An 11756-nucleotide genomic window follows, 5' to 3' on the forward strand; every position below is an offset into this window, starting at 1 on the left:
AACTAAAGCATAATTTAAATTAATTTTTATTACATTAGAGTTCTTATTTGCAACTGCGCTAGTTTAGGGGCGTATTAGAGCTTGTATAGAGAGGAACCTTATGTTATTATTATAGGTAGCAATTAGGTTTGCATACGCGTTAAGGTTATTTAGAAGGGGTTCTTCTACTATAGCGCGTTATAGTTTAGTTAAGAGGGAGTTATATAAGGCTATAATTAGACCTATCTTATTTAGGCCTATATTAAATGTAAGTTAGTAGAACTTAGTAAAGTATAAAGTAAAGCTTTTTTTTTTTTATTATAAAGTGTTTAGGTAACTTAGGGCTGTTAACTTTTTATTTAGGTCTTTATAAGTTACTTATAAGAACGCTATAAATTAATCTAGGTTAATAATATCTTTATTTATTAGTAAGTTAATTAAAGCTGTTATATTATAGTTAAGTTAAAAGTAAGCATATAGTAACTAAAAGCATTTAAAGGGGAATTAGTCTATGTTTTCTTTAAGTTTATATTAGAGCTTATGTAGAAAAGAAGGTAGGTCTTTCTATTTTTTGTTAAACAGTAAGGGATTAAGGAGTTAGTTAGATTTTATTACTAGATTAGAAAGGTTATAAGTTGTAGGCAGCATTAAGTAGAAGAGAGTTAAGCTATCTCTAGACTTTTAGGTAAGCTTTAAGGCTAGTAAGTTTTTAGTTTCTACTACTATAATAAAAGTTAAGGCAGAAATAGACTGCTTAATAACATAAAGCTGTTCTTTAAAGTCCTTTTAAAAAGCTTTAAAGCTTATAACATAGTAGCTTTTTTATAAAGTAAGCGCTTTTAAAAAGGATTTTTAGCTTACTTTAATAGCTTAGAGTTATATAAGTACTAAGCTTATTAGATTAGATTTAGAGGCTATTCTTAGCTAAGGTTTTAACACAACATAATGTTATAATTATGCATAAGTAAGGTTATAGAGCTTTATAAAGGTCTAGTTTAATTACTATATAAGGTATTATAGTAAGTATAAGATGTTATGTAAGGAATAGAAAAGTTTAAAAGAAAATTAGTAATTAAATACTTAGCTTAGAAGTCTAAGCGCTTTAGGTATAAATTAAGCCTGTTCTAGGTTTAGTTAGTGTTAAGGCAGTTTATACTTAAGTTTATGTCTGTGTTGTGTTGTGTTTATGTTAGACGTGCACTAATAATACTCTAGTACGCGTCTAATACAGTTATGTCTAGGATCCGGGGAGGATACCGTGACACTAAGAGCGCTGTAATGTCTGCTTAAAGGTTAAACACTAAAGCCTCTAAGGCTAAAACTTAATAAAGTAGCTTAGTGTTTTAGTAAAATAAGGCTACTTAGACACTAGCTATAAGAAGACTAGCTTTCTAACTCTTTATAACCTACACTACCTGCGCTAGGTTCTAAGTAAACTTTAAAATAGCTTTAAAAGCTTCTTTTTTATTTTTTTTTACTTTTTATGTTTTAAGCTGCTGCCTATAGCTTAAGATAGCTTTAAAAGACTAGAAATTTCTTTTTATAATATAAAAGAACCTACGCACATATTAGTAAACTATACCTTAGTAGTATTAAACTATATTTATATAAAGTTACATTTTTTATTATGTAAGGTGTAATATTTACATTTCTTTAATTTAAAAGACTAATAAAAAAACTTAACTTAAAAGCTATAAGTAAGAGCGTAAGCAGCCTAAAAGTAGATAACTTAAAACGCCTCTAAAGAGGCTCTAAGAGGGGGGCAGAGTAGCATAGTAAATTTCTTTAATACTATAATTAGTTAGTAGACTAAGCTATAAAATATTAGGTGCATAATAATACCTATAAAGTAGAGATTTAAATAATAGCTAAAGAAGAAACTAACAACATTAACTAAACTATATAAGTAAGGTAAGTAAACACTTATTGCTATAAATAATAAATTTGCTATATTAATAATAACTACACTACTAGTTACTACTAAACAAAAACATTATAATAAAGGCATTATATTAGTATTAGGTTTTTAGTCTATTTCTTAGTAATAGAAAATTTTAGTTAAAATAGTTATACTTATTATAACATGGTCCACAAGCGAATGTTCAACACAAGCGAGTGTTCCGCCCCACCACCAAAACGCAGCCAACCTACTACTAACCGCGATGCATTAACAACCATACAATTAATTATCTTTAAAAGAGGCTAGAATTAACCTAGCTATTTAAGCTCTTAATAGAGACGCGTCTTTAACTAAGAGGCGCGCTACAGCACTTTACAATGTTAATTAAATGGCTCTCCGCTGACGACGCGCAGGGATGACTATGCGACGTGACTGTATGGCTAACAACAAGAAGCTCACAAAGCTAGAAGAGGAGGTAATTATTAAGCATATACTTAATCTAGATTCCTAAGGATTTGCGCCTACTCTAGGTGCTGTACAAGAGATGGCTAACAAGCTTCTTACTAAGCGCGGCGCTCCACTAGCAGGTATTAACTGGCCATCTAACTTTGTCGCGCGTACGCTAGCAGTTAAAACCCACCTTAGCTAACTGTACAATTACTAACAAGCAAAATGCGAAGATCTAGTAATTATAAGTAAGTAGTTTAAGCTTGTAGAGGCTACATAATTAAAGTACAGCATTGTAGATTAGGACACGTATAATTTTAACAAGACAGGCTTTTAGATGGGGGTTATATTAAGCTAAATAGTTGTCACAGGCACAGATAGACGTAATTGGCTAAAGGCTATACAGCTAGGCGACTGTGAATGGGTGACGGTTATTGCAGGCATTAACGCAGATGGGTGGGCAATACCTCTGTACGCAATCTTTAAAGGCAAGCATCACCTATCTGCCTAGTATAAGGATGAGGATATACTAAAGGACTAGGCTATTAGTGTTAGCAACAACAGCTAGACAACTAATAAATATAGAATTACATAGCTAGAGCACTTTAATCTGCACATAAAAGATTACTTAGTAGGCTTATAGTAGCTACTTATTTTTAATAGCTATAAGAGCTATTACTCTGTTAAATTCCTAGAGCTCTGTAAGCAGAGGCGTATTATAGCGCTCTGTATGCCAGCACACGCGTCACATATTCTACAGCCGCTTGACGTTGGCTGCTTTTCGCTGTTAAAGCGCGCGTACAGTACTAAGATTAGCTAGTTAATCTGCTACTAGATTAACTATATTAACAAGCTAACTTTCCTACTAGCCTTTAAGGTAGCATTTAGTTGCTTAATTACAATAGATAATATCTGCGCAGGCTTTAGAGCTATAGGACTAGTCCTATTTAACCTAGAGCTAGTGCTCTTAAAGCTTAATATACAGCTACCTAATTAGCTAGCTACTCTACTACTAAATACTGCCTAGAAGGCTTAAACACCTAGCAATCTTTATAAGGTTAAGGCTTAGTTAACTCTACTATATAATTAGATTTAAAGGCATTAGAATTTGTCTTCTTTTGCTATGCTTAATCTAGTAAAGCAGCTAAGCAAGGGCGCTACTAAGATAGCTTATGTTGCTGTTCTACAGCGCAATTAAGCAGCTGCCCTAGAGAGGGCCTGTAAGGCAGCTACAAAGCGCAAGCAGTGTAAAAAAAAGTAAATTTAGAAAGAAGAAACTCTAACAAGTTATTAGGGCTTTAAGTTAAGTACTTAGAAGCTTGCTAGTATAGCAGGAGGTAGCAAAATGCCTTAGGAGGAGTTAACTGCTAAAAGCAGCGCAGCGCGCGCACAGCGCTGCAAGCGCTGCAACAAGCCTAGGCATAACTCTTGTACATGTGAGGATATTAAATAATCCTATAGTAGTTTATTTTATATAGTATATTTTTGCGTTGTTAAATTAATAGTCTTTAAAGTTAAATTTAGTAGTGGGGCGGAACACTTGCTTGTGTTGAACATTCGCTTGTAGACTATGTTATCTTATTTAAATTAGTTTTAAATTAGTTCTAAATATTTTTTACACACTATAGATAAAGACTATTAGCTTATAAAAAAGAAGGTAGTGTAATAATTCTATAACTTGTTTTATTTTAGGTTTCTTAGATTCTATCTAAAGGGTCCCTGTATTAGCCCTAACTATAACTTAACCTAGTCCTCTATAGTTACCTCTATTCCCTTATGTATTTAGTCGCACCTTGCCCCTGTAGCTAGCTTAGTAGTTTTCTGATATCCTTTTGTACAAGGCCTATAGGTGTTAATAGCATTCCCAGGTTCAGAGTCCCCACGCACTCCCATATGCCTCTGAGTGGATTCCCACCGCATTCGGCCCCATTGTCTTGCCTGCGCCGTTACATAACTATTATTAGTAGAGAAAAATCTAAACGCGCGCAGAACTGTAACCTATCCATACCCTAATTTTAGATTAATAGTATCGCCCTCCTGACTAGAACTTGACAACTAGTAGACCAAATTCCCTAGAATTTTGCAGGATCCCTGACAGAGCTAGTCTGAGACAGCTCCTAGATCCTCAGAGTCCTCAGACAACAGCTAGTTGAGCTGCAGACATGAGAGCGATCGCGATGTCCCTAGCCTACTATCCAGCTTAACAACTAGCGGCCTAGATCTCCTAAAATTTTGCAGACTCCCTAATAGAGCTAGTCTAAGATGGCTCCTAGATCCTTAGAGTCCTCAGACAACAGCTAGTTGAGCTGTAGACATAAGAGCGATCGCGATGTCCCTAGCCTACTATCCAGCTTGACAACTAGCAGCCTAGATCTTCTAAAATTTTGCAGGCTCCCTAATAGAACCTGTCTTAGATAGGTCTTAAATTCTAAAGATAATATATTATGTAGTTAGAGAGTTGCATTAAGGTGTAGTTATAGAGTTATTAAAATGTCCTACGCAGGACTTAATAGCGCAATACTCTGCTAAATCTTGTTAGAATTAGGTTACAAAAATGTTAGAATATAGCTAGAGACTGTCTCTATTACCTATTAAAATCTAACCTGGTTTAGACGAAAAGTGGTAGAGCTACAGTAATTCTTAGTTATGCTGGTGCATAGTGGAGGAGGTTTAGAACCATAATATCACCTAAAAAATCACAAAAGTCCCTTAGACAGCTGGGGAGAGAAAGCCTTTCTTACACCCTCATTGGCTAGAGAAGTGGGGCTTGCGCCACTGAGGCTACTCGCCAGGGTTCCAATTGACTAGCAGGGGCTTGCCCCTGTCGAGGCTCTCTCCCCATCCCGTCTGAGCTTGCTGAGATAAATATAGTCAGCTCAGAGCTCTATTGAGCTCCTCAGACCATACAATACACTCGTTCAATCCACTTCGTTTGGATCTCACCACCTTGTCGACTCGCTTCACATATGACCCCTTCCCGGCTCATGCAAGAGCACTCACTGTCCGTGCGTGTCGATTCTCCTCGCAAATGGTGTAATTGTGTCCGTCCAGCCTTCCGGTGCCGCAATCACTAGGCGCTTAGAATTCGCTAGGGTAATGTTGTGGCCCCTGGTCCCTGAGCTCATTTTCTTACGTCCCCAGGGAGAAGGAGCGGGACTCTTGTGGCATTCCTGGTATAGAAACCTTCCTTCCCTGTGCCTCAACAGCCCCGACTTCTGTTACTATAGCTCCTACTACCTTCACTATATCTCCTTAGCCACTGCCATGGTCCTCACTGCCCCTGCCATTATAGATGTAAATAAATACTCTGCAACAGAACACTTAGACTTAACTCAATACACTTCACTTTATCAGTTCAATATCAAACTTCTACGTTGTTAGAAATATCATTATATTGAGCGAAGGTATTTCGCTGAATTACCTTTCTGTTGTCCGTTGCTCACCTTTGTTAGAAGCTTCCTAGCCACCAATATGCCTCATGACATCTCCTTCAAAACACTCCAAACATTCCTCAACAAGGTTCAGTGGAACAAAGTTGTACAAAAAGCGCCCAACACTTCTAGAGGACAGAGGTTGTTTCCAAGCCGTACCCCGAAGAACGACGCAAACTACAGTTTCAGGATTGACAAGGGTTCGGATATCGACGGCAAGCCTGAGCTGATCATACAAGCGAACAAGAATGCAGCAGATAAGAAGGTTAAAGAGGCCGCCCAAAAGGATAGTCACGCTATCTTAGCAAAGGGGACAGTAGACCCGAAGGTTGATACAGATGGGAGTCAAGTAAGAGCGAAGCTTGAAAATGACTTTAAGGAGAGGAAGTATATTGTTGTTAGAGTTTAACAATTACAAGCCAATTGTTAGACGCTGTTGATAGTGTTCACCTAAGGATATGTCCACGATTTATTGCAATGTGTCTAACTGTTAGTTACACAGCCTTTTAGAGGCCGCATAGCTGTGAGTTAACTAGCTGAGAGGATCGTGTCTTAGCTGTTTATTATATTATAGAGGGTTAATTTCTATAAGTTTTTCTATATTAATTAAATAGCCCTAGCTTTTAGTTTTTAATAAAAGAACTTTTTAAAGTTTTTTCTTCTTTAGGTACTATTCTAATCTATATTTATTAGATTTATAAATTCTGTATAAATTATTAGTGTATAACGTTTATAACATTTCTTTACGTTAATTAGGTGTTTTTAAGTGTTATAGCTACCTAATTAAATATAGAGCTGTGTTTCTTAAGCTAGTTACAGCTAATAAGTGTAACGGCACAGGCAAGACAATGGGTCCGAATACGGTAGGAGTCTACTTAGAGGCATATGGGAGTGCGTGGGGACTCAATAACCTAGGAATATGAACTGCAGAAACAGGCATAAGGATAGACCGGGACAGTAAGATTTTTTTTAGCGCAAAGGGACAAAAACAGGTTTAAAAGCCATAGGCAGGCAGCGGTTAAGCTATATAGGTGTTGTGGCAGAAGAGAGAGTGGTTGAAAGGTAGGCACTAGTAAGGTCTTGACTGTTTTTAGTAAGAGGATTGTTTAGCGAGGCAGCAAGGGGCGCTAGCTGCATTTAGGGTTTTGGTGGAGTTGAACACCATCCACCTCTAGCGGTTAGTAGTAAGTAGATAATAGACAGGAACGTTGCGCAAAGGCTCTGTAAGCTAGACTCTGTAATATAGCATTTATATGTATGGTTTGTGGGTATGGCTTGTGGGTAGTCGGGACAGCATTATGGTACTCGGCTGGCATTAGTCGCTAGCCGCATTTAGGTTTTTAGTGGAATTAAACACCATCCACCTCTAGCGGTTAGTAGTAAGTAGATAATGGACAGGAACGTTGCGCAAATACTCTGCAAGCTAGACTTAGTAATATAGCATGCATACGTATGGTTTGTGGGTATGGTTTGTGGGCAGTCGGGAAAGCATTATGGTACTTGGCTGGCATTGGTTGCTAGCTGCATTTGGGTTTTTAGTGGAATTGAACACCATCCACCTCTAGCGGTTAGTAGTAAGTAGATAATAGACAGGAACGTTGCGCAAAGGCTCTGCAAGCTAGACTGTGTAATATAGCATGCATACGTATAGTTTGTGGGTATGGTTTGTGGGTAGTCGCGAAAGTATTATGGTACTTGGCTGGCATTAGTCGCTAGCTGCATTTGGGTTTTTGGTGGAATCGAACACCATCCACCTCTAGCGGTTAGTAGTAAGTAGATAATGGACAGGAACGTTGCGCAAAGGCTCTGCAAGCTAGACTGTGTAATATAGCATGCATACGTATGGTTTGTGGGTATGGTTTGTGGGTAGTCGCGAAAGCATTATGGCTGGCATTAGTCGCTAGCCGCATTTGGGTTTTTGGTGGAATCGAACACCATCCACCTCTAGCGGTTAGTAGTAAGTAGATAATGGACAGGAACGTTGCGCAAGGGCTCTGCAAGCCAGACTCTGTAATATAGCATGCATACGTATCGTTTGTGGGTATGGCTTGTGGGTAGTCGTTATGGTACTCGGCTGGCATTGTGTTACGGTCTATGGTTGGACCGACGTAACTCCACCAGTGGTGCTCCACAATCTAGCTAGGTTGGGGCAGGGCTCGCTTATGGACCAATCGGAGGGTACGGAGGCAGCGCTGGTAGGGACAGATCTAGTATACTGTAGGTCTAGTTCAAAGTATTACCTGTCTAGGATGCCTAGCTTTTTAGGCAAGGTAGGCATTATCTAGGAAGTGCAGGGTTAACAGCACAGTTTAAGAGTTATCTAGGACTGCCTAGTGCAGTCTAGGCTAGTCTACAACAGCCTAAGAAACACCTAGATAGCTAGTTATTATAAAGCCCTATCTTTTTTTAAGGTGTATTTTTAAGGTGTAATCTTACGCCTAAATCTAAGCCTTTTTTTAAAGTTTAGAAGTTATATAATTTTATGTTACTTTAAATTTAATTTAAGAAGTTAAATACTTTTTACTAAGCTAAATTCTTTATTACACTTACACTTTACTCTACGCTTTTAGTATATATTTTAAAAAGATTTTCTGCAGGAGCCCCTAGGCCTTCCTAGGGCTTCCTAGAGTGTTCTAGGGCCCCCCTAGGCTAGAGGACCCTATATAAAGCTCTGTCTGTCCTAGAGAGTCCCTATTCTAACTACCTTTAGATTCTTCCTTAGCTAGCCACCCTAGCTAGCTATCCCCTATCCTATTTTTAAGGCCTCTAGTCTTGTCTATTCTAATCTAGGCTCTTCTAGGCCTCTTAAGCCCTGTTTTGCATATTTTACTACTAATAATGTCTTTCTTAGCTAGTAAGCAGTTAGATAAGATTACCTTAGCTATAAATAAAGCCTTAGCTACTATTAATCTCTACTTAACTTACTTTAATAAAATTATAAGTAGGATTATAGCGCATAAGCTAGGCATAATTCTACTATGCTATTTTCTTATTAAGAAGAATTATAATGTCTAAACTTATAATACTTATATTTATTAAAGCTTGTTAGAGCCTAAGCGCACTAATAACCTTTTAAAGTGCAATAGCTGCTATAAAGGTAGTAGAGACTACTATTAAGTAAGTTATTCTAGAGCTATTTATAGCTGTTTAGGGGTCTCTAGGATGCTTCTTAGTTCTTTTACTAATTCTTAAGTTATAGTGCCTAAAAGACTATTACCTAGTAATTACAACTATTATAAGCACTATCTTTAGTAGTTTTTTTTAGCTTAAGACTGTAACGAGGTCGGCACAGTCAACCACGTGGCCTTCTCTCGCTTATAGAGGTTTAGGCTAGGCTAGAGACAACCGCTAGTGCTAGTGCTTACCCTAGCATTGCCTATATATATATTATACTATGCGAGAATACTTAGCTTAAGTATTCTCGTGCGTACCTTTTAGTACAGTGGGGAAAGTCGTATAGTATCGGCTTGGCAGGCGGGGCGCCTACCTCATTACATAATACTTAAGCTACCTAAAGGTCGAGAGTTCGAGTCCCAGCGATCACTCTGGCTTAAATTATAGCGAGGCTATAATTAGGGTAGAGCAGATATATATCCTCAGCCTTAAAGTCTTAGGGACTAAGACTGTTAAGGGGGGGGGGTAGTGTAACGAGGTCGGCACGGTCAACCACGTGGCCTTCTCTCGCTCATAGAGGTTTAGGCTAGGCTAGAGACAACCGCTAGTGCTAGTGCTTACCCTAGCATTGCCTATATATATATTATACTATGCGAGAATACTTAGCTTAAGTATTCTCGTGCGTACCTTTTAGTACAGTAGGGAAAGTCGTATAGTATCGGCTTGGCAGGCGGGGCGCCTACCTCATTACAAAGACCTAAATTAACCTTAGTAACACTTAAAAGTACCTACTAAACATTATTAAAAGTCTTTATAAAAAAGTTAATAAAGTTATTATTTATCTTAATAAGTTTATAATTTTTAGCTACTTTTTAAACTCTTTTAAGTTTCTCTAGAGGTCTTTAAGGCTTTCTAGGGGTTTTTAGACTAATTTTTGCTAGGCTTATCTATAGTAAGATAGCTAGTAACGCTCTAACCTCTTTTTATATTAGTAAAAAGGTGTTTAAAGACTTAAGTATTATTAGTCTTAGTAAAGTAAAAAAAAAAGCATTAGTAAAGTGTAAAAAAAAAATAAGTAATAATAATAGCTTAAAACCTCTTTCTCTAGTCTCTAAGCGTGTCCACACTATATATTCTCTAACTTATACCTATTTAGGCTTTTCTAGAGCAGTCTAACTTTATCTAGGGTACTTAGCCTATTACTACTAATTTTAGTGTTTTCTAGGCTTAGGTCCTCTTTTTTGCTAAAAATTTTTATAAAAGTAAGTAAAGCATATAAAAAACTAACTTTACTTATAATTTTAACACTTTTAACTTTAAGTAAAACATTTTTTAAAAATAAAATAAGTTATCTACCTTTATTTTTAGTTTTTTTAGCATTTTTTTTATATTAGTCTAGTAGATCTAAGGGTCTCTAGGCCTGTCTAGGCTTTTTAAAATAAGTTTTACTTTTTCTAAGTTTCTACCTACTATTTTTTTCTTCTTTAAGATAGTTTAGTCTATTTTTATATAGCAGTAGCTTTTTTAAAAATAGTTATAGCACTTTATACTTTTTTTATATTCTCTCTAGTAGCTTACTTTTTTTTAAGTTTTTTTAGTAAAGTCTAGGCTTTATATTGCATTTATTTTTTTAAAGGTATTTAGGCTAGTCTAAGAGTAATCTAGACTAATCTAGTAGTATTTAAAAACAAAGATAGTAAAAAATAAGCTAAGTTTCTAAAGTTTATAGTGCTTAAAAGGTTTTTTTAAATATTCTAAGCTTTTATAAAGTTGTCTAGTTTAAGTTTATTTTTTTTAGTCTAGTCTTTTTTAGCCTAATTTAGCCTTCTTTTTTTTTCTTTTTTTTTTATACTAGTAGTTCTACTTATCTCTAGAATTTATTTATAGCTCTTTTAAATATTTCTTTTACTAAAAGTAGTTAGTTATCTTTCTCTTTAAACCTTTCTAGTGTACTGTATATAGCTATATTCCCTTATGCAGCTCTTAATCTATAATGTAGTCTACATTTTATATATCTATTTTTGCTTAAAGTATTACTGCCTTAGCTAGAGGTTATTTATAAAGTAATAAGTAACTTAAAGGTGCTAGCTTAAAAAAGCTAATATAAAATACTAAGTAGATCTAAAAGCTAGCTAGTAAGTCTAAGTAGTAAAATTAAGTTTTATATATAGTAAAAACTTTTTAAGGGCTTATATATTTATTATCTAGCTTTTTTTTTAGCTAGAAGGTAGTAATATTCTTAGTGCTAAAGTATACTTAGTTCTCTACTAAGTATATTTTATGTTTATATGTTTTATTATGCTATTACTTTTAGTACTTTTATGCTGTTTTAAGGCATTTAGCTAGCTTCTACTTAGTTTAGGCTAGTTTATTACTATTTTAAAGTGCTTATAAAGAAATACTAGCCTTCTTTACTTACTTTAGCACATCTATAGACAGTAGATCCTTCTTATAGACAGCCTAGAATAGCAATATCCTTATAAAGCTGTAAATAGTGTTGTTATAAGCATATTCTATATTAAAAAGAATCTTTGCCTAGTTATCCTACTTATTAGCAGAGCTTGCTCTGCTTATTATATTCGGGTTTGCAGAACGAAAAGTTGAGCAGAATCTCCTCTTTTGGACGCGCTAGTTAGTCAGAATTTCTTCGGATAAACCCCAGTAACGCTATTTCTCTGTCACCTTATGTATTTCTTACATTCTTTTTTAAAAAAAATGTATACGTAATATAAGTGCACCTTTCTGTTAATTTGCACGCAGTTTGCTTTAGCATGCGTTGTGTAAAACATGTTTAAATTATAGTTAGTGGCGTCTGTTCCACCTCTCTAGCCACATCGGTGTGTCGGGGATTAGCATCAGCCACATTGGTGTGTCGGGGATTAGCA

General features: G+C 35.9%; 1 protein-coding gene across 1 annotated transcript; it reads left to right on the plus strand.

Annotated features, from left to right (window-relative positions):
• Positions 1-5797: 5797 nt before the first annotated feature.
• Positions 5798-6363, plus strand: BDR25DRAFT_372902 (uncharacterized protein; the record flags this gene model as incomplete). The annotated part of the gene is made up of 1 exon (XM_033697257.1): positions 5798-6363. One exon carries the CDS (start codon positions 5798-5800, stop codon positions 6164-6166), a length of 369 nt encoding a protein of 122 aa, XP_033545259.1. The 3' UTR covers positions 6167-6363.
• Positions 6364-11756: the final 5393 nt, after the last annotated feature.

This window comes from Lindgomyces ingoldianus (genome assembly GCF_010093535.1).
Source record: "Lindgomyces ingoldianus strain ATCC 200398 unplaced genomic scaffold BDR25scaffold_24, whole genome shotgun sequence".
NCBI classification, from domain to species: Eukaryota; Fungi; Ascomycota; class Dothideomycetes; order Pleosporales; family Lindgomycetaceae; genus Lindgomyces; species Lindgomyces ingoldianus.